We start from the raw sequence: 27,376 nt of genomic DNA, 5'->3' as shown, positions 1-27,376 counted from the left end.
ACTATTATTCAAGTGGCTGATGCAAACGTGTAGCATTTGAAGTATGCATTGCTTGAGCCATATTCTTGTGATGGCAAGATTTAGTTCCACTTAAATGCACAAAAAATGTGCATGTGGACAAACTCAGGCCAACAGCGTTAAACATTCTGAACAAAGATAAAAATGACAGGTATGTTTTTGAAGTATATCTCACTTTGCTAGCCAAACGGGCTGGCTTCATGTTACCTTTTGCTGCACCAGAATTCAGTATTGAAGTCTCCTCATGTTAGGTTTTCAGCTCTGGAATTAAAAATACTACTAATTAGCATCACTCGGTATTGCAATACTACTTTTTATTTCTGTTTTTATTCGTATTTACCCTCCCTGCTATTTAGCTTTCAAGATACAGTTGCTGCCACAGCAGAACTTCTGCTATAGAAGAAAAAAAAGAAAGTAGTTTGTTCTGTGAGATTCTGGATGGTCATTTTATCATGAACAGCACTGAAATTTAGAAAGGGAATTTTCTGACTGCTGAGGCAACACTGCTAATGTGTGTTCACTGAAACAGTTCAGAAACAAATGCTGGCAAGGTTCAAAGTGAACATTTTAATTTTGGAAGTTTCATAAAGCCTGTCGGAAGTTGACCAAGTACTAATAAGCTAACAGGAAAGAATAATCAAACGTTAATTAAATCTTTAGTGCCAAAATGCTTTGTTGATTAAATCCCTGCCCCAGTCAGATACCACATTTCCACACAGCGTAGGGAATAAAATACTTATCTGTAGGGGAGAAAGGTTGGTTCAGTCTTTAAATAATGTAGCACAACTTTATTCATTTTTCTGCTAATAATGACAAATTAGGTAGTTTGTTGTGACCAGTTGTCTTCTGGGATAAGAACCGAGATAGCACAGCAAATCACTTCATGCAAACATCCATCAGAATTAAGCTGGAAATGACTTTTGGTCTTTTGAGTCAAAGTGGTTTTCAGGCTAACTTAAAAATGCATTACTTCAGCGCCTGCTTCTGCAGAAATCTAATTTGATCCATTAGCTCTTATCATTTTAATACCAATTCTGAAGAAGGAACAGTATTGACTCATAGTCTGTCTGCATGAAACAAGTAGGTAATCATTATCCAATGAAAACATGCCCTGAAAATACGGGAGAGTGAGGCGAGGGCACGATTTATGTGGGAATCCATCTGCAAGTCAGTACATTTTCTGCGTTTCTGAAAGACCACTGGAAACAGTTTTCCCATTTTTTCCAGTTCCATCTCTTCCCTTTTGTTGTCATAATCGCTTTATCCTCCCTCCTGTTTCTTGTAATGGCTTTGAAATTTTAGTTGGATTTGATTTCTAACTTCTTTCCTTCATTTGTGTCCATCTCTGTTAAAACACAGTAACAGAGCAGCTGCATGTTTTGTGTGACTCCACCTGCATAGGAAATTGGGAGACAAATTAGAAGAATAGTCACCTATGTCCTATCTCAACTCTAATTACACAACATGCATCTGACTAATGAAAGTTAGTTGTCAAGAATGCTTCCTCACTTCTCTTAAGGCAAACAAATGATAAAAGTTAATACAAAAAGTGTCTTCCACTCAATTTTTAAACAGATAATGTTTAAAACTGTTCTGTTGATATCCTAGAGTATTTTTCTTAGGCACCCTGCCAAGTAACTTAAGTAAAATCTTTTTTCTCTATAATTAAGATTGTAAAATTGGTTTAATTAAAAAAATAAAACAAGAACTTCAAATAGCACACAGGAACATGACGTGATTATTGAGTATTTACATCTTCACTAGCTGCTGCAGCACCACATCCTGTTGCATTCTATTATAAACCTTCCTTTCCACATCCCTCATCATGGTTTTCTCACATAGTAACAATGACAACAGTGCACTGCTGGAGAGAAATGCCTAATTCAACTGCAGCAATTCATCAGAAGGCAAATTCCACCCATGACAGACATAAAATCATAGAATGGTTTGGGTTGGAAGGGACTTTAAAGATCATCTAGTTTCAATCCCCCTGCCATCAGCAGGGACACCTTCCACTAGACCAGGTTGCTCAAAGCCTCATCCAACCTGGCCTTCAACACTTCCATGGAGGGGGCATCCACAACTTCCTTGGGCAACCTGTTCCAGTGTCTCACCCCCCTCACAGTGAAGAACTTCTTCCTAATATCTAATCTAAACCTCCCCTCTTTCAGCTTAAACCCATTTCCCCTTGTTCTGTCATTAACTGCCCTTACGAAAACTCCCTCCCCAGCTTTCTTGTAGCCCCTTCAGGTACTGGGAGGCTGCTATAAGATCTCCCTGGAGCCTTCTCTTCTCCAGGCTGAACAGCCCCAACTCCTTCAGCCTGTCTTCATAGGAGAGGTGCTCCAGCCCTCAGATCATCCTGGTGGCCTCCTCTGGACTTGTTCTAGCTGCTCCAGGTCTCTCTTGTGATGGGGGCTCCAGAACTGGACGCAGTATTCCAGGTGTGGCCTTACGAGAGCAGAGTAGAGGGCTCTATCTGTCTGTCTTCAAACAATTGATTGAGTAAAGCAAGACAGCTGGTATTACCAAGAACGTCCAGCCCTTTTACAGGCATCAGCCTTGCTTAAGAAAGAGAAATGTATAAAAACTGAGGACAAAACCTGTAGAACATGGATGGCCTTTTAAATATACAGTAAATAAAATCTGGGTGTAAAAACATATATAAAATCAGTATGCCCCTTTCCTGGGTCTGGCTGGGATGCAGTTATTCTTCATAGCAGCCCACATGGTGCTGTGTTTTGGATTTGTGGCTCAAACAGGGTAACACACGGATGTTTTGGATATCACTGAACAGTGTTTGCACAGTACCAAGTTTTTTTTTTTTCACCTCCCGCTCTGCCCTCCCTGCAACCAGCAGGATGGGAATGGGCAGGAAGTTCAGAGGGGAGTTAGCCAGAACAGCTGACCCAAGCTAGGCAAAGGGATATTTCATGCCATATAATGTCATGCTGGGCAATAAAAACCTGGGGTAGAGGGAGAAGTGCGTGCACGTGGGAGGATGTCTTCCAGGGTGGCTGTTGCTTGGAGACTGGCTGCGCATTGGTCTGCTTGTAGGAGGTGATAAATTACTGCCTTTGCAGCAGCAGGCTTTTCCCCCCCCTTTCCTTCACTTACTAAACTTGACCAACAAGTCTTCTCACAACCATTTTAATCAACAAACTGAGATTAATTTCATTTTCCTCTTTCCTAACAACAATTCCATCTACAAAGAAACTTACCTAAAATCTTGTTGATAAACTGAGGTCTCCTTGATGCAGGTAAATAGACACCCAAGAAAAAGACTGGAATTCCAGATAAAGCAATGGCAATTCCAATCAATGAATTTATCGTGTCGCTATAGAGTGGCACTACCACCAGAAATACTGTACATATACAGAATATTATTGGGAAAGCCACACTCAGCTGCAGACAGAAAATACAGAACAGAATGTTATCGAAATATTTATTGTGTACAGTTACAAACATTTTGGTGAGAATTACAGACTTTTCCCTCTCAACCCCACTTTATGAAATTATCTGCTCTTCCTCTTAAACATCTGGCTAGTTGGAGCCACAAGCAAATTGCAGAATTATTCTTGAATAGAACTGCTGCTATAAAAATTGCAAAAGTAATGAAGTACACTAACTCTGCTGTGTGGAAAGGAACTGTATAACAGCATGAAGTGTTTTTAGACAAATCCAAAAACTCAGGAAACAAGAATGACTTTTTTGTGTAAAGTATCAACTTAAAGTATGAGAAGGTAAAAGGGATCAGATATTGAACTGAAACACCTAAATGTGGTCCACGTTGACAGAATTAATTAAGCATTCCTAATGAGAGATTTCTAATCCGAGAAAAAAAGGCTAACTACTATATTAACCTCTTGAGACATTCTCCAGTTGACAGAGAGAGGGGATACTGATTGAACTAACATACAATCCAAGAGTACACTATTACAACAACCACGTTTTATCATAGAATCATAGAATGGTTTGGGTTGGAAGGGACCTTAAAGATCATCTAGTTCCATGAAAGCTAGCTTTCATGGTACAATATAAAATGGAAGGCATGTTTTATCTCCAGATGAATTTTTAACCTTTAGTCGTAACATGTATGGTCCAGATTTTAGACAGTACTTTTACATTATGTGGAAGACAGGGATTTTAAACAATTCTGTAGTAAGTAAATATTACCTTAAGAGGCCTGGGTCGATCTGGTTCCTTCCAACGCAGATATAATTGACCAGCAATAGACAGACCAACAAAAAACCAGTAACTGAAACTGAAGTAATTAATAAGCTTGAAGACATCTTCCACAGCCAGGTAAATAAGGGTCATAGCACACTGTCAGAAAAGAACAAGAGTGAGATGAACAACAGAAGTTTGAAACTTACTGTTCATGCTGATTTTGCCTTAAAGTAACACCATATGCTCCTTGGTGTTTGGCATGATTTTATGCTTGAAAAAAATCACTCTCAGAAATCACCTCGATGATAGTAAATCTGAAGTTCTCTCTTGTAATTTTTTTAAAGTTTTCCTTTAAGTAATTCATATAGTCACATCTCAACAGCTGAAAAGAAAAGCTATAACAACTTACATTGAAGAGCAGTGCTGGCACAGGTGTGAACCTCCCTACATGGATCATAGACAACAGATCAGGAAGGTGACCTTCTCGAGATCCTACAAAAAATAGCCTGAAAAACATAAATCAGAAAACAGATGTTGAGGCCACAGGTAAGAGAGAATATATTACAGAAAATCAAACAACAATACCAGCCAAAATAATTATGTACACCACTGAATTTCCATCCCTTAAACTGGAACATGGATTCAACCCTTCTGGTAAAGATGTACTGTACAACAACCACCAAAAGATATATAAGCTTTTAGAAACATGCTGTTAACACTCATTTTTAGAAGACAATCGTACAGGTAAAATAGAAAACATCTAGAGCAACTGAAATAAGTTTCTGTTGTTTTTTAAAAATTCTAAAAGCTAGTGCTGAAAACATTCTAGCTTATTATAGCAGAATAGTTTTCAATTCCAACCAGAAGAGATCACCAGGTCTCTAAAAAGAGCTCACTCAACGACATGCTCAAAAAACAAACACACATAATTTTATTATCAACTGCAAATTGTTCTATTTTGACTGCTTCATCAGATCACGTTCATATTCATACTCAGTACAGAGGCACTGCATGTACATTCAATAGACAGGAAGGATGTTAAAATGCCTGAATAAATCTATTAAACTTTCACTAGTCACATCCATAATCTGTGCTAAGAGGAAAGCTTCTATACTGTATCTTAAGCTTTTTGCCTGCAGCTTAATAGCAGTAGCAACCTTTAAAACTTTTCACTTGGAAAAAAACTTAAAGATACTAAGATTTTTAAAAGTCAGTAAAAGTTTTAAGTAAATACATTTGAAAACAAGAACTTGCTAGAATTATTGTATCAAGTAAAATGGAAGATAACTCAATCCAAATAACCAGAAAGCCTGATGACTCACCACACAGCCAACATTCATTTGATCTTTAATTGTACTCTGCATACAGCTAGGAACACTTTGGGGAAGTAAGGCACTGTTAAGGGTGTATGTACATAAACACAGAAGTTCAATATTTAGGTCTGTTATTTTATTGTGCCTATTCATTATAGATTTAGTTACAAAAGTATTTTTGCCACTCCTATAATAGAAGAGCATAACAGTAGCATGTGAAAATACTTATGAACATCTGTCAAACAGAAAGACATGTGCACTACCTTGATGATGCTAGAATTGAAGCATTAAGTCCACCAAAACAAGAAAAGGCTACAGCAATGGGAATTGTCCAGCTGAAGATACCAAACACCTGGTCAGCAAATGTCTAATGAAAGGGAAAAGAAAAAGGAAACATGAAAATATCTGCAAAAAAAAGTATACATAAAACCATGGCATCAAAGCTTTTGTAATAAGCTTGTATGGAAAAACAGTAATATAGTAAGGACCATCCATAATGCAGCACAAAGTAGCACACAGCTTTTTCATTTATTTATGGATTCTAAATAAGCACAAACTTCTTTAGCCAAGCACCTGAACTCACATTTTCTGCTCACAAAAAAAAAAAAAAAAAAAAAAAATGCTCACAAAGGAAAACAACATTTTTTTTAGAATTTTCTCACCAATCCTAATATATTTTATTATCTAACTGAACTACAGAACTCAAGTGTAACATAATAACTACGAGAATAAAGGACAAAAAATATTATTACATATCCAAAAAGGGAAGTACCATATTGCAGATGATAAACATAGCCACCATCACACCTACTGTTTTCAGACACTATTCTAGGAATCTGTTTTATTTTCCTTCTTTTTTCAATTTTCTAAGCAACCTCTTCCTTCCCTTTAGCTCCACCGGCAGGGCCCCTGGGCTCTACTCTCACAACATGGCAAGTGACACAGCAAGTATCTTATTAGCAGTCATTTGTTAATGTTGCTAGACAACACTGCAGGCCAGCTGTGGTGACCTTCCATCATACAGCTCTGAAACCAAGAAGCCAGGAGCATCAAAGTTTCACAGCAAGTGGTAAGATTCATCAATTGCCAGTGATCCGGGACCTATAATGAAAATGGGTAATAATTTGCAAGATACTGTCCTGGTCAATTCTGTTCATCCTCCTGAATGGAGAAAAAAGGGAGAGAGACTTAGAATATCAGACAAAATGTTTGAAAAAAAATCAAGAAATTTAATACATGAAGACTGACAGCTATTCTAAATCCCATCTCGGTCTGAGCATTGTACATCTCTGAACATTAGTACGTTTGGAGTTAAGCAGAAATCCACTCATGCTGTGTTCAGCTGACGTAGGTGGAAGCCTTCCTATCCCAATTCTACCCACTGATAGCTAAATTACTTCTATGATTTATTTCACTGAAGCAAACTATAACAGTCATGGTAGCAAAAGGGTCATATCTACATTAGACAGCATGAAATCACTATTTATAGACACAGAAAGGTACATACTCATGTATAAGTAGCATTCAAACAAACGCCAAAGATTTTGTGGGTATTAAAACATTTTACACCTCAGCAGGTCGCAGTAATCAAAACCTTTTTATGAACCTTTCTCTAAATCACTTTCATAGCTCTCGCTTTATCAGTTTCAAGATCCTCAAACATAAAAAGCATATATACTAGTTCAGCTTTCTGCAAGTTTGTCTTTTCTATTACAAAAATTTTCTTCAGCTTTTAATATTTTAGTATTTTGAAAAACCTCCCCCTTGACTTCCTCTTTAAACTTACTGGTCCTCACCATAACATTTATGAGCTAAGAAGTTCAGTTCAAATAGGTTAAACATTCAGAACTGGCCTTTGTTTGTAGCATATAAAGCTATCTGGACTTAACACTGGTCACATTTTGATTTAATTACTCTGAGAACAAGATCACCAAAAACAGTGCATTATGATCTGTTTTCTGAATGTTTTTGTAGGTCAAAAAAGTCTAAATGACTTAAAATAGTTGTTTTTTTTTTTCATGAAATGAGCAATTTATTTTCATGAGGAAAATTCTGCATATAATGTCAATCTTTAAGCCATAAAAAGCAGAAAAATTTACTAACATAAAACAAAGCTTGGCTGGTTAAAGGCTCCTGTTATTTGTCTGGGTTGATGAAGTGCTTTGTTCAGCACGTTATCCAGGTTAAGGTTCAGGATCCAACTCTGCTTAGCTGTACACCATCATCTACACTAAAAAGCAAAATTTATTCCATCCTTTTGTGTAATTTAGTTGAGTCTCAGCAAAGACAGATAGGATTTCCTGCTGCTAAGGGACAATGCAAAAGCATATAATCACTTCAATGGGAACCTTGCCAAAAGGTTTAAAGTCAGTGCATCAGCTGTGTTAGTCACCCTGATTCTTTGCTAAAGCACTTCTCTTCCTGAGCATTTTTATTTTATACATATTAGTATAGCTTCCCTCAAATAGTAGCTTCAACAAAGGGCTGGTAAAAAACACACACAGATTCCCACAGAAATTATAAAAGTTAACATGAGAAAAGTATAAAAAATACCCTAATCCATGGATGAATTCTATTTCATGCTGAAATCAGTTTAGCAAAAGACCATGCCATAAGAAATGTGTTCTGTATACCATGGATTACTCATTTGCAGTCAATTGAAACTGAACAAGCAACTAATAATTTACATCACTGTATATAAAAGATTATTTCTGCTGCTCAAGAATAAATAATTACTAGAACACACAGTGCTTCTCTCAGATCCTCATTGGATCTAAATACAGCTCTGAGAAACCTGCTCTCCCAAAGCAGAATGTAATTTATAATGATCCAGTGAATCAATTAAGACAACTTCTCCAAAACAAGTAAGAACGAGGACAAGATGAAAAATCTAATAAGCAGTTGTTGTAATTTTTTTAAAGGATGATTTAAACCTGGACTGCTGATTTCTGAAGACAAACAGCAAGTGAAATTACCAGACACCAAACTTAAAACTGCTAGAGGATTTTTTTTCTTTTATATATACAAAGCTAAGGTACAGAACTCACTCAACAAGATGTTAGAGAATTAAGATGTTTAGTAAGGTTGCCTAAAGAATAAGCATTTAGATAAGTAATATTAACAGCTAAAGTTAAAGAAGAAAGATAAAACGTATGAATGTTTTATATATTTTGCATATCCCGTATGTTTGCGGGATGCAAATTAGCTAATATGTCATTTGGAGAAACTTTTTTCCCCTGAAAAGCAGGTTGGCATTTGTTCTTTGCAAGCATTTCCCATTTCCTTTTGAAACATCTAGTAATGGGTCAGTGTGGAGTGGCAGATGTGGGAATAACTCAAAGGCTGTTTCTATCCCATAACATATATCCCATCTTTCTAAGATATGCTAATATTGTTTCACATATCCTGGAAAACAGCAATCACTCATACGAGCAGTAAAAACCACAATGAGTTAAGGCAAAGCTATGGTATCACTGCCACAAATTATACACAAATCAAGATGTTCTAGATTCAATGTATTCTGGATGCAACCTATATGATATAAAACAACCACTGATCCAGCTCAAAGTCTAAATAATTCATTTCCCTAGATCTGTACAAGTCAGACTCTTCAAAAGAGAGAATAACCTACTGAATAATCCTTTACCGAACACTGTCCTTTCCAACGTACTTTCTAATGTTGTAGTTTGGATTCCTGAGAGAGCAAAGGGTGGAGCATTAACTTCAAGAGCTTAACTTTTCCCTAAATGATGTAAGGCAAAAGAACATTTTAATTGAGAATGATCTAAAAAGTTCATCTTGGTTTGCCAAGTAGATCTGCCTGCAAAATGATCTTTCAGCAAAACAAAGCTGAAAGATACCTGAAGTTCGGCTAAACTTTCTAGTGACATTAACTAGTTTAACATGACAAGTAGAGACCCACCTGCCTTTAAAAAGGTGTCTTCTGACAGGGTTTCACCCGCATTTCTAACATAAAAATCAGCCAAGCTCATGTATTACTACTCAGACAATAAATATACTTTAAAACTTCAGAGTACACATTCATAAATCCTTCAACACTCCTATTTTAACAGATGCCAAGAAACATCCTCCCCAAAGATGAGCTATATTCTCTTGTGAAAAATGACAAACCAAAGATCTCTACAGTGTTTCTTGCAGAAAGTGTTACTGAAGTGTAAGTAAAAGTGGCCACAATAAGCATTCAACTGTGTGCATATGTCAGAGGGTTATTTTGCTTAAGAAAGAACAGCAGAGAAAAGTACAAAAAAGCAATCAAGTTATCAAGCACATACACGACGTGCACTGTACCAAGATCAAAAAATAAAAAAAGGGGGGGAGAGAAGAGTTAGTGGCTGCTTTCTGCTAAAACCGCAATTGTACAATCACGGATCCTCCACAAATGAGCCAGACCTGGGCTCTAAACTGAGCACCTGACCGATTCCACTTGAACTACCACTACTTCTGGGAGTAGTGAAGTGCATTTATTAAAACAAATGAGCTGGCAACAGGGGAAGAATGGAGCATTCGCAAGGGTATGCGGAGGATGACAGAGGAGCCTACCTGGAGGCAGCTATAGCAGAAGCATTTAGTCCACCATAACAGGAGAAAGCCACCACTATGGATGGGGATGGATTTCTTCTCAGGTTTCTTCTGAGAAAGTCTAAAGAGCAAGAAGGATTAAGAGATTAAATTGTCATCTCTGCTATAGTCTGACAAGTCCTGTAGTCCAGACTTGAACTGGAACTGCTTCTACCAGCTAGGAAACAGTAAGAGAATTCAGTGGCTGATATAGCACTTGCAATTACAGATAAAAGTCCTTTTATTCCCTCCCATCCACTGAATATGTAAGATAAATGCATATATACATGCACAATGTAGGAAGACATGCACCTGGAATTGTTCCCCTTAGTTCCTTTTTTTTTTCTTTCCCAGACCACCAAAAGGGAATAATAATGACGGAAGAAGCTTCCAACCATATGCTTCTCAGCTGAACTGCCCTCAATTTGGTCATGACTAAAATGTTACATTACTCCCAGAAGAACAGTCAAAAACTGAATTACAGCTTTGTTTCAGGACGTGAATGACTGATTTAATGACATTTTGTTTTTATCTTGGGTTAGTTTGATCTCATGATCATCAGCTGGTAACTTGTGAATGGTTTGCAAGAACACTTTTTTGTCCCTTTAAAGGTCCAAACAGCAGTTCTATACAAACAGGTGGAACTAAAAGCAGTGGGAATTGCCCCATATAAAGAGCTGCCACAACAAAATATACAGGATACTGCCCCACACCCAGTAATTCAGGCACACAGACTATTAGAAAGACCCACATTCATGTTACAAATCACAAGATGAGAACTCTTCATCACACTTAGCTGCACACAAGTGCGCTTAGAGGCACAGCAAAAACGTCGGACTTCACAAAGAGCATATGGAGATGTGAGCACATGCTTGGCTGGCAAAGCACTAAACTGTATTGATCAGATGGATAAATGAAGAGAGAATGTAATCTAACATGAATAAGAAACTTAACACCAAGCTACACCCAAAGATTATGAGGTGTTTCTATTAGGAAGGCTTAAAAGGCATCTACAGAGCCTCTGTATGTAGCTCATTTCAAGATCCCATTGTACAGGAGAGCTTTACCAGGCTCAGTTCTATAACATTCTTACCCTGAAAGTCATATAGAGCAATAAGGAGATCAATAAATATGAGCAATCTGACTAGTATCGTGCAATTGCAATTAATACTGCTTTCACTTTTCTCCGGGGCAGAGTATAAATACATTCCCACGTTACAAGAAGATTTGGCAGTCAGAACTACAGCCTGTTTTCTCAGTTTTTAGCTTCTTGGGTCTTTAAAGAGCTACTTCCTAAAGGAAACAAAGAAACTCTGATTTATGGCAATCAGGAAGCCACACATGCAAAAAAACCACTGAGCAGATGAAGTTTTCTTCCACTGCCATAGATTACATTTGTCAAGACACTATATGACATCTGTTCAGTTTGACCAAATTTGATCTAACATTACATATATTAAAGAAAGGAAATAGAGTCCACATCAGCTGAAAAGAGAGTCAGAAAATTGTAAAGGTGCAAAAGAAAGCAATTTACATTCTCAAGTTTCCGGTAATTCTTTTTTCAACCACCATTCTGTTGATTGATTCTACTCAAACAGAAATAATCCTCTCCTTGTATCACTGGCAACACCTTTTCTTGGAGAAAAAGGTAATAGTGTAGTGCAAGGTCCAGCATGAAATTATCTCTTCATCTTTAGGTCACTCAATACAATCTTATGGTAAGAGAAACCAGCACTACTCTACTGCATTAATATATTGCATGGATACTGCATGTAACACATCTCTTCTTCATGACCCACATTAAGATTACACATGCCAGCTCCAACAGTAAAACATTTCATTTATGTCTTCATGGAGGTACTGAAGATACTTGATCTAAATCTTCTCAGGTGTTTATCCTGTTCTTAGGATTTTTAATACCTAGCTATAGAATAAGGGTTCAGTGTTTTCCAAAGTCCCTTACCTTTTTCATATTGAAAATATTATGTAGCATTCTCAAGTTCTGCCTCAACTTTTCAGCTTGCCAGAGAACTTCTACATAACTGTCAACAGGAGTGCTACATTGACAATGAATTTCAGCAAGCTCCCAGAAAGAAGGCAAATGACTTAGTAAGCATCTCTCTTCAAAAAGCAACTGCATGTCCCTAATGAAGAGTTCTTCCATTATAAGGTGCAGAACGTGCATTTCATCCAAAGGAACCTTACTGGGAGGTGCCAGTGCAAGTAAAGAAGGGGGACGTGACACTGTCAGCCAAAGACAAGCACATTTTCCTCTTCAGAAAAGAAGCCAGTGACTGGCCAAATGAAGAAAGAGAAGTAATACCCAAAAGGTCTAACAGGAACTTAAGAATTTCTGACTGAATTCAGTTAGAAGAAAGAGACTCATTTGTTAAACTATACACCAAGGAAGAATAGAACAACTAAAACACACAGCCTCCCACATTCCTGGGTCATCGAGGGAGAGAGCATGTCGAAGTACAGCAAGTCTGCTCTAGAATACGAGTACGCCGGGGTCAAGTGGATTGATCGATGCTGGACTCGCAAGATGGTATTCAAAGATGCCACTGAAGTAGTCATCTTCATCCCCAATCTACTGACAAAGCTGTACAGCTCCAGGAAAGATGACAGACAGCTACACAGGACAACCAACTGTTTGCTTCAACCAGGAATCATTTTTAGCTTTTCCAAGTAAAAGAAGTAAGCTGCCAAATGTCACCTATTGTATGAACTCAACCAAAAAACCCCAGACATGACCAAACACAGGAAGCAGGTAACAAGCTACGCACTGGCAGCCAGTAAGTTCTTTCCTGTTAGAAGATGAAGCAGCCCAAAATGTGCTTGTGGAGTCAGTGGCCCTCTTCACAAACAAAAAATACAATGGCTCTCTCAGATGAAAATAAAATAAAATAAAATAAAATTGTTCAGTGAGAGGGAAAGGTGAGATAAAATTTCTGCTTTTATTTATTTATTTAAAGTGTGTTTGTGCTACAGAGTAACCGCTTCATACACATACAACTTAACAGTAAGGGTTGTGATGGTTTGCATAAGGAGGTAAAACAGAAGTAAACTGTGAAACTCAGATAGGAATCTTTGAAAAAGAAAGTGACTTTTACCTGATCAGCAACCATCTGTAGAGCATTTGCAGAACTTCTAAGCTCGTTGTATTACTTAAATTACTTCAATAAAAAAGAGCTTAACTCCAACACTAGTACTATACCACAGCAAAGCTAATACTGAAGTAAAAGAAGGACATTTTATCATTTTGTTCCATATTATCCCTTGGTAAGACTTCCTTCATCTCCCGGCCACCGAGAAAAACTGTCTACAAGGTGATGTACAAACATACACTATTACTAGTATTTCTTTTACTTCATCATTTAGAAACTGGAAATAGCTTTCTCCTCCCCTTTCCAGCTCAAAGCCTCTTGAGTGAAATGAGCAGCAGAAAGCTACTCCATTCCTTCCCAAAATAATAACAAGGAAAGATGAAAGTGCTGCTTTACTATACAAAAGGCTCTAAAATGCAGCAATATTACTCCCATGTTTCTTTAAAAAATCATTCTTGTAATCTTCATCCTACAACTACACGAGGAAATAAGGAAACTACAGCAATCTGGATCATGTATCACATGTAGAATATGTGAGCAGATCAAAGTGGCTCATTTTCATCAGATTAGTTTTTGGATTGGCTTAATTCTCATCTCCTTTCTTCATTCATCCACCAACCACAATGCCCTAAGTCTTCTTAAAGATTCCACTGAGGATGAAATTCTCTTCCACCACCCAGATAAATTTCACTATGACAATTTTTAAATTTCTGTACTACAGGAGGATTTTCAAATACAGACCATTAGAGTCATCAGCTCTTTTTTTTCCCCCCTCTATTCACTAGAAAACTACAGGTGCATTATGAGTGTTTCAATTTGGACCCAAGTGCACTTTTGAAGCAACTCTCCCAATTATTGCCACTTACTGCTTTTTGGTTCACACTGTTTGGCATCAGAGCTAAAGGGAGCTTCCCTTTTAGAACAGGCTAAATTGGGAGGTGCACTTCAAGAGCATCCTCACTGCACCCCCCTACTGCAATCCAACCACACATAAGCATTCAGTCCACAGGACATCATTAGAAGTAGTCCAAAGTAAAATACACCTGAAGTACGTATAGTGAGCATGTCAGGACCTCAGTGTCAACTGTTCCACTCAACAGACATCATTTCAGAGGTCCACACTACTTGCTAATGTATTAGTAGATCAAGCTTAAAGTTAGTTTCATAGAACTAGGCAATTAAATTCACATCAGCAATGAAAGGGAATCTTTAATGAGTCATGTGTTAAGTATTAAACTTCAGCTGCACTTTCACCTTCTCATTCTAAAAGAGATAAGTAGTGGCAATTAGAAGACCATTGTTTGCCAGCTGATGAGACACCTCAGCAAAAATGCCTTTAGATAGAACATTAGTTAAACTTTTAAGTGCAAGTATTTGGCAATCCTGAGATCTAGTGAAAAAGCACAGCTCTAGAATTCCAAAGTCATTCATTCACTTAAGTTCCATTAAAACTAGCCCAAGAAGTAAATCCCCTAATAATTTGGGAAATCATAAACATATTTTTTCATTCTTATCCTGGTTGCCCAATATCTCTGCATGCAATCAGATTGACTAAGGACCTTATATCATTCTTAAGTCTTCCTTTTTTCTCCTCCATGTCCAGATGCATCCTATAGTAGAGAGGAAGACCTGATCTGTCCAGTTCTGAGTATTAGAATTTCATGTAAACTTACACAGCATGTCTACATACATAAATGTATACACTCACACACACATAAATATATACTCACTTTTGGTCAAGAACAATGTCAAAGAACAACTAACTGGAGTGTATATAAAAATCATAAAAGTTTAGGTAGGCCCGAGTTTCAAATGTGTAGTAAGGTTCAGGTGTCCACTGTCCCTGCTTTCCCTGGCCACCCATTGCTGCTGCAGTGCTACCACTTGCTGTGGACAGCAACACAGACTGGACAGGCTCAGTGAATCGTCCCCCAGTCTCCCAGGGTGGATCCGTTTTCCTGATCCCATTCCCCAAATGGCTGTATAAACCTCTGTGATGACAAAGGCCAGGAGCAGTAGAGTAGGCACAGAATAGAGGGGATAGGCTGGATGGGAGAATTTCATTGCTGTCAAAGGAATGTATTTTCCATGTCTTTGTTAGAAAAAAAACAATAGTGTATTGCTTTACAGAAGTCAGGACAGACAGTGGACTGTGTATTGGCTTTTAGTTTTGTCTGGATTAATTAATTCTAGACAAGAATTAAAAATTCCATTGTGAGTCACTGGAAGGTACTTTATATGGGGTACCACAGCCTACAACAAAAATAAGTATTCTTCAAGATTTTATATTTATATTTTGAATTAAATATTTTCTGTCCTTGTCTTGCTTTGTTTCATTCTGAAATGTTTTACCAAATTTTTTACAATACATTTTATGACAATTTTGTATTTGCATATTCCAGCTAAAACGAGGTAAAGAATTAAAGTTTATTTACTTTCAATACATTCTGAAATAAACATCTGCATAATTACATTTGAAATAACAAGTTACAGCCCACATTTACCAAAAACTATTTTGAAAGCTCATGTTAAATGGAGGAATTTCTCAAAGTTTGAAAGAAAGTAAAGGGCCTTTGCAGAACCATCTGCCTAAATACTTGAAACGAGTCTGCTGATTTGCTAAGCCAGTTTTTAGTCATCCTAATCCTCTGTGGGAACCGAGTGAATACTTCCTTCATTTTGATGTATTTTGATGTATTTAAAACTCTCTGTCCATTGTCTAACTATTTAAGTTTTAGAAGCCAACTGGGAATCCAAAATGGAAGAAAGCTATTTCTTTTCCTCCAATTTAAATAACCAAAAAGAAGATTAAATTTTCCAAGTCTCAAGCCTAAAGGATACAGTAACCAGAAATATCCAATTAATTCACTAGCTACAGAGAAAAAAAAAAAAGCTTTCACTTTTGTTTAATGATTAGCTTTAAGTATAAAACATGTTTTGACCAGCTTTTACTTTAAGAAGCTTATATATTTGAACTGGATTCAAGCTTCCATCCATATACAAAAATAATTAATTTCAAAATACTAAAAGCCGTGGGAATTAATACAATGTTGGGAAGACAGTGATTTATGTTATTAAAAAGAGATACAAAGTTGAACTTTGTCATAGCTGAGCTGCAACACATCCATTTACAGAAATGCACTGCCCCAATTATTAGCTTAATGGAACATAGCTCAGGGCAACACTTCAGCGTATCGCTCCAGCTTTCTAAATACTGCAGCATGAAGGAACAGAGAAGACAATTATGTACTAATGACAAGGCTAATTAGCATCTTTGCAAAATACATTGCCAAGATGCATCTGTGCTTGTTTTAATAAATCTGATAATATATTATTATTATTATATGTGATTTTATTACCTACTTTTCTATTTATGATTAAACTGTTCACGATGAGTTGTTATGTCCCCCTGTATTCAGTGAAGTACTATAATAAACTAGGGATTTTTCCTGGTTTGTTCCTCAAAAGGAAATGCATCCCTAAATGGTGAAAAGCGAATAATAGAGCAAAATAGCACATGGGCAACTTACCACTGCCACAGCATCACTAGAAAGAACGGCTTTGACATCCAGCACTGTATAGTAAGCTATATTGGTCATAATATAGATAACAGTCACAATTGGCATAGACACTGCAATAGCCAGTGGCAGGTTCCTGTAAGACAAAAAAAAGCCAAAACCCACAACCCAGGAAAAAAAAAAAATCCATTAATAACAGAATAAACATATTTATTTGCATCACAGAGATAAAAAGTATGAAGACAGAATAAAGATTTCAAAATAGTTGTCTCTGGAAGAGTTTGGTTTCTTTTAAAACTAGAAATTCTAATATAGAATACTGGAAAAAAATTTTTTTGCAGTAACTTAAAACCTAAATTATGTGTAAAAAGGGATATTATGCAACTGCTTTTCAAGTACTTTAACTTCAGGGTTTCCAGAGCAGTAATATTTACATGCTTTAAATTCTTTCCTGCTGTCCCTGTTAATTACCACAACTAGAGCCCAAAGGGGCAGAGCTGTGAGTCACTGCACCCATTCTCCCTGGGGAATGCTGCTGTTCTTCTAGCACCTACTTCTAGAACTCATGCAGGTGGATGCACTAAACCAAACCAAACCCCTCCTCTTCTCATCTGCACTCATCACTGCAGAGAACAAACAAACTGGGCTGGCTAACTGCAGAAAAGAGAGATGCAGCGGGCAGATACAAAACTGCTGCACAGCCGTGAACCTTGGGATGTGGGGTATCTTACTAGCAAACACATGCCTGGAAAGTGATACAAAAAAACTCCAGAGTAAACCTCTAGATGTAAACAGATAAGCTTTAATTTAAAGCTGAGATAAACTCACAGCCCTGAGTCTGCAGCTCCACAGGGAGAAACTCTGCTGAGCAGAAGCAGAAGCAATCTTTTAATTTTAGGCTTTGGTTTTCCGCAGCCTCACCTTTTCCACAAAGCTTGCAGGGATATTAAAATGTCTCAAAAGGGAAAGCAGAACTGAGAGTGTTACAGTTTGAAACCAGACACAGCACGGTGACATGGATGAGCATTTGCCATCAACTTGGTTTTCAGTAACAACAAAAAAACAACAAGAACGCAACAAAGCAGAAAAATGCACTTTGGAAGTTTCCTCAAAAATTTCCTGAGGCCAAGAACTCCAGCTGGGTCTGTCTGATGCTGTGGAAGCAGAAAAACAAACACACACCACACCCTGCCCATATAAATCAGTAAATTATTAACTGGGAGTTCTGACTCTGCTTCCAGGTTGAACACTCAAAACAAGGGACCTGTGAAACTCAGGGTAGAGAAAAAATAGAATTAGAGAACCACTTAGAAATTAATTCATAAATGTTACATAATGTAACAAAAAGGTGAAATGGCATTTTAAGGACTTTGCATCACCCAAGATTGAAGCCAAGGGACTATTTCAAATTTAACTTGTGGATTGCAGCTTCTGACTGGACAACCACGAGGGCACTATGAATCAAGTGAATATGAAAAATATGTAATTCTTGGAGTAATTTTATAGAAGTCTGGCACATCTCATTATTCCCAAGAATCATCAGTGCAGAAAGATAAAGTTTGAAGTTCATTTTATCAGCTACAACTGTTACCAAGAATGAAGCTTGTGTTAGGCACTGATGCCTATAAATAGCAAATGAATCTAAAGAAATTTTCATCAGCTGAATATCCTGTGAGAAAAATTATTTTTCAAAACAATACATCTAATATAGGAATTATCCAACTGATAACATAGAACAATACACTTACTTTAAAAGATGAAAAGGCATTGCAACAGCACTCAAAAGGGGAGCTCTTTCAGCAGAAAAAAAATCCCCCAACAACTGAAGGACTAAATGCTTGATGCAAACACAAAACATACATCTCTTCTGAATTCATGTAACAAATCTTTGCAAGACAATTTAAGGAGAAACCATCAACCTGAAATTCAGTCTGACTAAAAAAAGCTATTTTTAGAGTTAAAATACTTATCTGCTATTTTATCTTTTTAATAGATAACTTTGCAGGTTAAATAAATGAATTAGAATTCAGGGGTAATAGAACAAACCGCAAAAGTCAAAAATCAGCTGGGAGAACTGAAAAATAAATAAATCTCTGCCATTCTTTATCTTTCAGTCCTAGAAATCTGAGCTGTTGCTTATAATAGGAAGTAAAAATTATCAAATGGGATTCTATTTTTAACATAAAGGCGTCCGCTTACAGACTCACAACTCAACAAGATTAGTCAGTCACACTTTTAGAGCATAAATTCATGCAAAAGATAACATTCTTAAATATAAAATCATAATTATTGCACAGATAAACACAGCACAGACTACACTTATATAACTTTCACTGCAATATTAATACCTATTCTAATAAACAGCAGAGACATCTTCAAATGAAAGTTTATCAAGCACTGAATACAGCATCCTGCAAATGTCTAAGCTTCACTATTCTTACTTGTTTTTTTCTTTTTTCTTTTTTAATGGAGTTTAAAACTAGTATATCTTTGCTAGTGGCTGTTTACAGCCTTACCATCTAAGTACAGAGCAGTTCTACTTGTTTCTGTATAAGCTCAGAACTCATCAGAAAATACAGCCACTAAACAAGCAACTTGGGAACTATCCAGGTTTAGAAAGCTCAAATTGTTTACCTTTCTGGGTTTTTGATCTCTTCTGTTACAAAATTGAGTGTATCCCAACCAGAGTAAGAGAACAAGGCAGAATAGAGTGCGAGGGAAATGTCTCCAATATCAAAAGAGGATCCCTCAAAAGAATTCTCAAAGTGTGATGAATGTCCTGTGTGTGGAAGAGATGCAGTGAAGTACAGGATAATAAAATACAGCAAGTAATTTTTTTTTTTCAATCAAATACAAAAAAACCCCTCAGAAACCCTAATTCCTTCAGAGCTGTTTATTAAGCCCTTTTTGCAATTCTGCTCTGTGCTTCAGCCAAGAGAATAAGCATGGCATTTAAACTACTAAAAATTCTGCTCTGTGGGTGATACTGTTCTACAATTAAACACCTAGTTTGTCCACAATGGCACAAAAAGTTCAGGAACATTAAATTCAGACTAAGCTACAAACAATTGCCCATGACAGCACTCAGGCTAAGGGTATTTTTAATAATATATATATTTATAAAATAATCCACTCTATTCTTCTATATCCTTTTAAATTTTCAGTCATTGAGCCTATGCAGAAAACAAACATTACAGTTAATTTTAGATAACTATAACAAAAGAAACCTCAGCCTAAATGGATGTTTAAGTTTTAGCTACTAAAAAAATAGGAAATTGATAACAATTAACAGAACATAAAATATTATTGTTACTTGAGATAAAGTTTTCATAAGCTAAGAGAAAAAGTGTATGTTTTTTGCACCAGTATTTGTGAGAATCTCTGCCATCTTTTGACTTTAAGCAAGTCAAGACAAGTTTATCAATGGCAGTTTTATATATTCAGACTATTCTACATATGAAGACACACACACAAATACACCAGATACAGAAAGGTGAGTAACTATGTAACTCCAAAACGTGCCCTGTAACATCCTGAAATGTGTAGACTTTATCAAAACTGGCCAAGCAAATATTTGAGACCTCTAAAATATCTTCACTTCTTTCTCTACTTTATCCTAATCAGACATTGCTGTTGGCACAGATACAGGCAGAGTCACTGCTGAGTTAGAAACACAGAAGGGAGACAATGCCAAGGAAGTCAGCAGTGAACAAGCTTAGTATCTCCAAAACAAGGGATGGGCAGATGCTTAAACACTCCAGCATGCTGCTCACATATCCATATTCTTGTTCCCATTCACAATAATCACCTTGCTCATGGACTTTCAACAATAACTGCTTAGAGCAAAGGACACAAACTGACAGGGAATGACTTTTACAGCAGCTTTGAAAGCAGGGTAAATTTTTTTTTAAGCTAACACACCAATAAATTCTCCCCAAAGGAAGGTACCAGAACAAACCTAAATTCAGAATTCCTCTAACGTGAAGGCACAATGTCCAACACACAAAAATTTGGAAAAAAAATCCAAAACCACAACAACTTTCTAATTCTCAGCAGCTGTAACAGAACTCAGGATCTGAGCAAAAAAAAGAGCTGCTGTTTCACAAATCTACTTACATGTTCTTACAAATCTATTTTTACTTTAAACTCAGTCACTTTCAGATGTGCACAAAATTTAATCTGTAAAAAAAAATTAAGTTGATCTCATGTTCCTTACAGAAATTTAGGGCTTTCTCTGCTCCTTTTGTATTTTGCTATCTCTGTATTTTGCTGTTTTCATTTCCTTTATGATTCTGTACTGCAGGCTGTAAATTGCACAACATTGGTGAGCAATCAGTTACCTTCTTTTACCCAGTTCAAAGTCAACTGAGATTGGTTAGCTTCTCATAATATAATATCATTATAATGCCTAACACTGGCATTGGTGTTTCCAGAGTGGCTGTATTATGCTTATACTGAGGCATTTGATAACACATACAGAGGCATTTTACAGTCTTCAGACCATTTACTCAGTTTAACTGATAAATACGAACCTTTGCTTTAATTTTATAAGCTTACCCTGGCATATTTTAACAAGTCCAGTTATGATGATGACAATAAGAGCAGTGACTTTAGCATAAGTAAATATATCCTGCACCCGTGTTCCCCATTTAACATAGGCACAATTTATAAATGTTAGAAGACCTAGGGGAGGGAAAAAAAAAAGAAAAAAGAAAAAAAGAAAAATTAAAAGACTATTTTAACAGTATTCAGTTGAATTAATTTTTCAAAGATTTTAGATTACAATCTAAAAATACACTTACCTGTTATACAAATACTTAGGTTAAACTAAGCAAAATAATCCTGGTACTGAAAAGACACTGGTTTAAACAAAACAGTAGGAAACAGATGTTCTAAACACAGTTTCAAAAGATGGAAAGACCTTCCCCTTCTGATTACATGCCCATTTTCCTAATGTTATCCCTCATCAGCTGCACTCTGCAACTATCCTGAAGCTAAAGAAACCATTACATAATTCATTTCAATGTATCAATATTCTTCTAATAAATGAAAGATTATCCAGATATTCCTTTAGGCAAATATTAAAATAGTGCATGAAAAGTTTTTTCCCCTTCCTTGTCAGTCTGAGGACGAGTTCAACATCCATGTAGTATTTGCAACACTGAATATGGTCAGGAGATTCAATACTCTTTTCTAGTTGTATTAAAATGTATTACTAAGTCAGGTTAGAACAGACCTGACCAAATGACATATGTTTACAACTAATGCAACATTAATCTGGATTTTAAAGAACTGGTACTAAGTAATGAGAATTCTGAATATACTCCTCCCTCTATCCCGAAATAAATCAGTATCAGACCTATTTCACAAGATTGCAATGGAACTTGGAAGCAAGACTTTCAGATTTCACAAGTATTTTAGTAACAGTGGCTGACTAAACTTACTCATATGATTAACTTCCCCAATAAGCACTTTTCAAGCTATTGTTGAAATACATTGTTCTCATGGCTCTCAACATTTTGCTTTTTTGCATTTATTACTTTTTCCTCAAGTGGAGAGCCAGACAACTTCTGCCTGAGCTCAAATGCTGAATATTGAATAGGATTCAGTATCTTCAATATTCTTTATTGAACAACATATTAATTCAGTGCACATTTTCCTTATGCAGATTATCATTACATTACTGATTACAAGGCAGAAGCTCAAATATTTTCCCCAAATCTCTTTTTTCCTCTAGCTAGGACAGTAGAATATAACCACTTTATTACTTTTTATCACCAAACAATCTTATTTTTCTGTGTGTTTTAAATATAAAAATTAAAAGATGTGATAAATTCTTCATATTCAAGAATAATGTGATACTATTAAGATAAAAATGAACTTAGCACAGTTACCAAAGAGAAAAGTAATAGTTTTTAAAAGATAACAAAAGCAAGGTAACGATCTCAAAAGCCCAGCACTAGTATACTAGGCAGCCTGGCCAAGTGGAATAGCTGAACGAGATTCCACTGAGCTTGGCAAGATGAGGGGAAAAAAACAGTTGTATCAAATTTCAAAAGTCAGGATTGCTGCAGCTCCCAAAGAGCCCTCAGGAACAAAAACAACTCTGCTTGGTCTCTGCTCTTCACTATTAATGCTCGCTATTATCTACGGGGTATTTGCTCACAGGGTTTATTTCAGCCATTTTTTTTTTTTTTTTTTAAAAGCAGCTTTCATTGGAAGTAATTATTATTAACTCCTTATTTTAGTGAGATAGGGCTTGGTCTCTAGTTCGGATGCAATGCCACTCTGCCTCTGGTATCTTAAAAAAAAAAAAAAGGAAATATAATCAAGAATCTGAATAAGCCACATCCCTCTGTCTTTTACTAAAATTATTCTCTCTCATGTTTTCTTCAACTTAATTAACATTGAGCTACTTAAAAGTTCCTGAGAACTGTCAAGTTTGGTTCTGTAGCACTAGATGCCACCTCATTGCCAAAACAATCGACAAAGTAATGCTGTATAACACTAAGACTGACCTTGCACTAGATCTAGTATGGTGATTATTACAATATTATTACAGTTAAAAAAGAAAAAAGAAAGAAAAAGAAACCCCACAACAAACCCATCCATTCTTACGTATCATCTACACCTAAACAATGTTCAGACTTCCACTCCAAGCAACTTCATTAATAATGTATTAATCATATCCAGAGCTAAGGATCTGACACACAACATCAGCCCTGCCAGGCCAGAGACAAGTGTTGGCTTTAACAGGATCAGCTACATGAAGTTGCAGAGCAGGGGTGAGAGTCTCAGCATCCACACCTGGAGCAGGGCAGAACAAGCATTTAAACCCTAAAATGGACCCTTACAGTGAGTTGTTCCACCTACTTGAGAGTGATCCTGCTGTCACATGTCTCCACTAAAGAAAAAGATGCTAAATCCCCTCCCTTAGCAGCAAGCGTAGAGGACATCACATTGTCTTTCTACATCTACTTTAGAATAATTTTAATTGAATCACTTGGTCTTCATTTCTTGCTTTTTCATAAACTGCTTTTTGGAAGGGCTAAAAGTCCCCTCAGATGTGAGATACCTTAAATGGAAGAGCAGATTTCCCCACACTCCTGAATCTGTGCCAGGATACCTTGGGACAGTGTCTGTCTAAGGAATGTGAACATGACATTACAGGTCCTTCATTTTAATCCTGAAGTTGTCACTACAAAGTATGGACACACATTTGGAAGCGAGAAGGGAGACAGAGGAAACAGAACTGTGTAGCTGGCAGATTTTTTTGGAAGAAGTTTGTGATTATTTTTCCCACTACTTGGACCTGCACCAGCACATTAGTGCTTTCCCAACAGTAACAAATTAACTTACAAAAATGGCAGGGGAAGCTATAATGTTCACAACTAGTTATAGATGTCAAACATCTGAAGCACACAGTGCTGCTGTCTTTCCCCTCTTCTAGTCCTACACAGACAACTGTAATAAGGAACATTAGAGCTATTTCAACAGACTCTCTGTTGCCTCAAAAAGGAACCAGCCAGGTTCCTCCCTGTAGCATATTTTTGGTAGTAAAAAAGCCCAAGTTCTGTATTAACTTTATGATAAAAGCATCAGGTCAACAGGGATGGCAGACTCCACAGCACACAGCGAGGATGATCAGTAGATGACAGAAGACTGCCATATAGACTTCCTGAAATACATTTTCTACTGTTTGCTGGAAATGTAAAATACATATATAAACACTTATAACAGGAAATACCTAAAATTAAGACACACACAGTACAATCATCCAGTTTTATTCTTTTGATACAGCAGAACAGTCCTGATCTGAAGCATGTGGACAGTTGTTGATATTGACTAACAGAGCTAACTATCTGATTACAAACATTTCAGTGTTTTACGTGCATGCAAAATTTCTGTTTTTCAAAAAAAAGCCTTACAACAGGTACAACTTTTTGATGTTACTGTTAATTGTGAGCATAAAGAATCACTTTGAATGAATGATCTTTGGAAACCCTACCAGAGTAATTACTTTAGCATGTCTACATTGAGAGGCTATTGTAAAATAAATTGCAGCAGAATTCATAGTATTAGAGCTGTACTGCAACAACTCTTAGACCACACCAAAAGCATCTTGTGGTTTGATTTAATATACCTCTCTGAAGGAAAACAAACTTTTTCCTGCATTTTTCCCATGTATGTAAACTTGGAAGAGTTAAATACCTTGTGAGAAAGTCATAATTCACTGACCAAATACCTGCAAGTTATTCGTGTGCTGGAAATTGTTCTTTTCCCCCACTGTAACTCAAACCATTGCAGATTCAGTATGCAACAACTCTTAGACTTGGTAGGATTTGTTTTCATAAAAGCTTAACCCTGGATAAAAAATTACCATAGTGTAAATCTCAAGAAATACTTACATTCACAAGCAGCTGCAATGAGACGGCAAGCCAAATACGGAGGATCACAAGAAGGGAAGAAAGGTTGAACTATGTAGTTAGCAAAGGTGATGGCAATAATTGCCTGACTAGTTGGTTCAACAATGAGGAGTGAGGTCCACAAACGAATAAAAGCGATGAAGCTCCCAAAAGACTCCAAGATATATGCATAGCTGGCTCCTGACTTCGTAATAGTGGTTCCAAGTTCAGCATAGCAGAGTGCTCCAAAGACTGAAAAAATCCCTCCGATTGCCCAGATTATTAGAGACAATCCATAAGATTTGCTGTAGATGAGAACTCCTTTGGGAGAGACAAAGATACCTGAACCAATCATATTGCCTACTATGAGGCTTATCCCATTTACCAAAGATATTTCTTTCTTCAGTTGCATTGTATTTTGGTTTCCATCCTGCATTTCACAGCTGTCACTTGGATCTGTCCTGTCTGATTTACTGACGGGGCTGTATTCAGCCAGTGAACTATGTGACTTCGTACAATCTGTCCTTTCTCCCATTGTGGAAAGACTGTGAATTCTCCACGACTCCAAATCACAATCTAAAACAAAATACAGACAGCTGAAACAATTATAATTTTTTTAATCCCAGGACTTTCTTGCCAAATCTTCTTTACACCTTTTTACCCTATGATTTACAAATGTAAACTGGGAAATTCCCTTTTGTTACTTCATATGTGTTCTTACACATATGAATCCATGCATAGCTAAAATAATCCATGTAAATAATCCATGCATAGCTAAAATAAACAGAAAAACCAACTCACACACAGCCAGAGACAAATTCCAATATAACTTAAGCTGAGAAAGGAACGTCTACCTTCAGGGAAAAGAAAACAAAACCAAACCACCAACCAAAAATGCAGGAAGGACAGAAATGAGGGATTCAATGTTGAAAAGGAAGAAAGAACAGATAGAAGCAAAGTGAGGTGATACAGAAAAGCCAGCACTGTAAAACCAAGCTGGAAGTTCTAAGCATGAACAAAGATTTATTGTAGTACTAAAAAATTTAATCATGTTGCTGTACTTACACATGTAAGTTATGAGTGATCTAGTAAGAGGGTTGCACATTTTATTAATGCAGTGTGGGCTCTTGCCAAGGGCAGTATGAAGAGATACTTACTCCAGCATCCCCTTGATCCAACTCTTGACTTTTAACTGACACTACAGTTCGCACCCTCCCTCCTCCACAAAACTGTTCTCAGTTCCCACTGCCTCATTTCTTGGAGTTAATCTAAGAGTGCAGGCTGTACATGAAAAACCCCACAGTAGTTTCAATCCAAATTCCTCCATCAGCAGCTGTATTTAACAGTACCTAAGAACACAAATGAAATAAACATTTTCCTCTGCTTCAGAATTGACCATTTGGAAAAGAAACACCTTCTTCTCGAGTCTCCAGGGAATTTTCCTATGTGTTCCAGAAGCAAGATACTGCTAATAACATTTATTAGCACAAGAATATACTGGTAACTAGCAGTAACTCTGAATAAGGCTCATTTTATAGAATTTCAAGTAAGAAATAATCTATTCAAGGAACAGCTTTATATGGAAACCACCTTAAATTGCAAATGGACCTTTGATTACTACTTTATCAGCTGCATAAAGAATAGGCACCACATAATTACCAGAATTCACTACCATTCATTTGCCCTGCCCGTCATTAAAACCTTTGTGTGTACTTCAGCCATTCACTGCAAGAACAGGAGAATTAAAAAGTCTGGGTCAATAAGAATGAAGCAGCACATCTAGTTGGGGGGAGGACATTTTGGCCCTTTTTGGGGTGACAATAATTTTACAAATGGTTTTGTTATTCTAACAAGAAACTTGTCAACTAACAGGACAAAAACCCTGGACATGGAGATTTTGAAAGGTCAATATGCAATCACCTAAACTACGTATATATCTATGCATCTAGTAACATCCAAGCATACAAGGTTTTGCTTGTGCACTTAGAGGCACACCTTTCTGAAGGGAAACTTAATTATCATACTCTTCCTTTATCATAAAGCCAAGATCTGTACACTACAGAAAATCTGACTTGACATCCCTGAACTAGAACAGTTCTAAAGATGTGAAAATGATAAAGATCACTTTCAATCAATTAAAAAGTAACTTCTACTGAAATGGAGTACAAATCATTTACTGAAATATTATATAATTCATCATCAACTCATGAATCTTCTAGCTTTTTCCACATTAAAATAGCAACTGTGTTATTTTAAATAATGCAAAA

The 27,376-nt window shown here is 36.7% G+C and overlaps 1 protein-coding gene across 1 annotated transcript; it reads right to left on the bottom strand.

Moving 5' to 3' along the window:
• Positions 1–1,231: 1,231 nt before the first annotated feature.
• On the bottom strand, positions 1,232–25,679 carry LOC104518966 (Y+L amino acid transporter 2). The gene is made up of 9 exons (XM_010173284.1): positions 25,113–25,679; positions 21,262–21,387; positions 19,339–19,483; positions 16,717–16,840; positions 5,765–5,868; positions 4,598–4,694; positions 4,195–4,344; positions 3,240–3,423; positions 1,232–1,411 (listed from the first exon to the last, which is right to left on the bottom strand). The coding sequence occupies exons 1-9, from the start codon at positions 25,642–25,644 to the stop codon at positions 1,317–1,319; spliced, it is 1,557 nt and encodes a 518-aa protein (XP_010171586.1). The 5' UTR covers positions 25,645–25,679; the 3' UTR covers positions 1,232–1,316.
• Between the last annotated feature and the right edge of the window lie 1,697 nt (positions 25,680–27,376).

This window comes from Antrostomus carolinensis, unplaced genomic scaffold (genome assembly GCF_000700745.2).
Source record: "Antrostomus carolinensis isolate BGI_N321 unplaced genomic scaffold, ASM70074v2 scaffold44278, whole genome shotgun sequence".
Taxonomy (NCBI): Eukaryota; Metazoa; Chordata; class Aves; order Caprimulgiformes; family Caprimulgidae; genus Antrostomus; species Antrostomus carolinensis.
The sequence above is the reverse complement of the archived record's forward strand: the minus strand, read 5'-3'. Positions and strand labels throughout refer to the sequence as shown.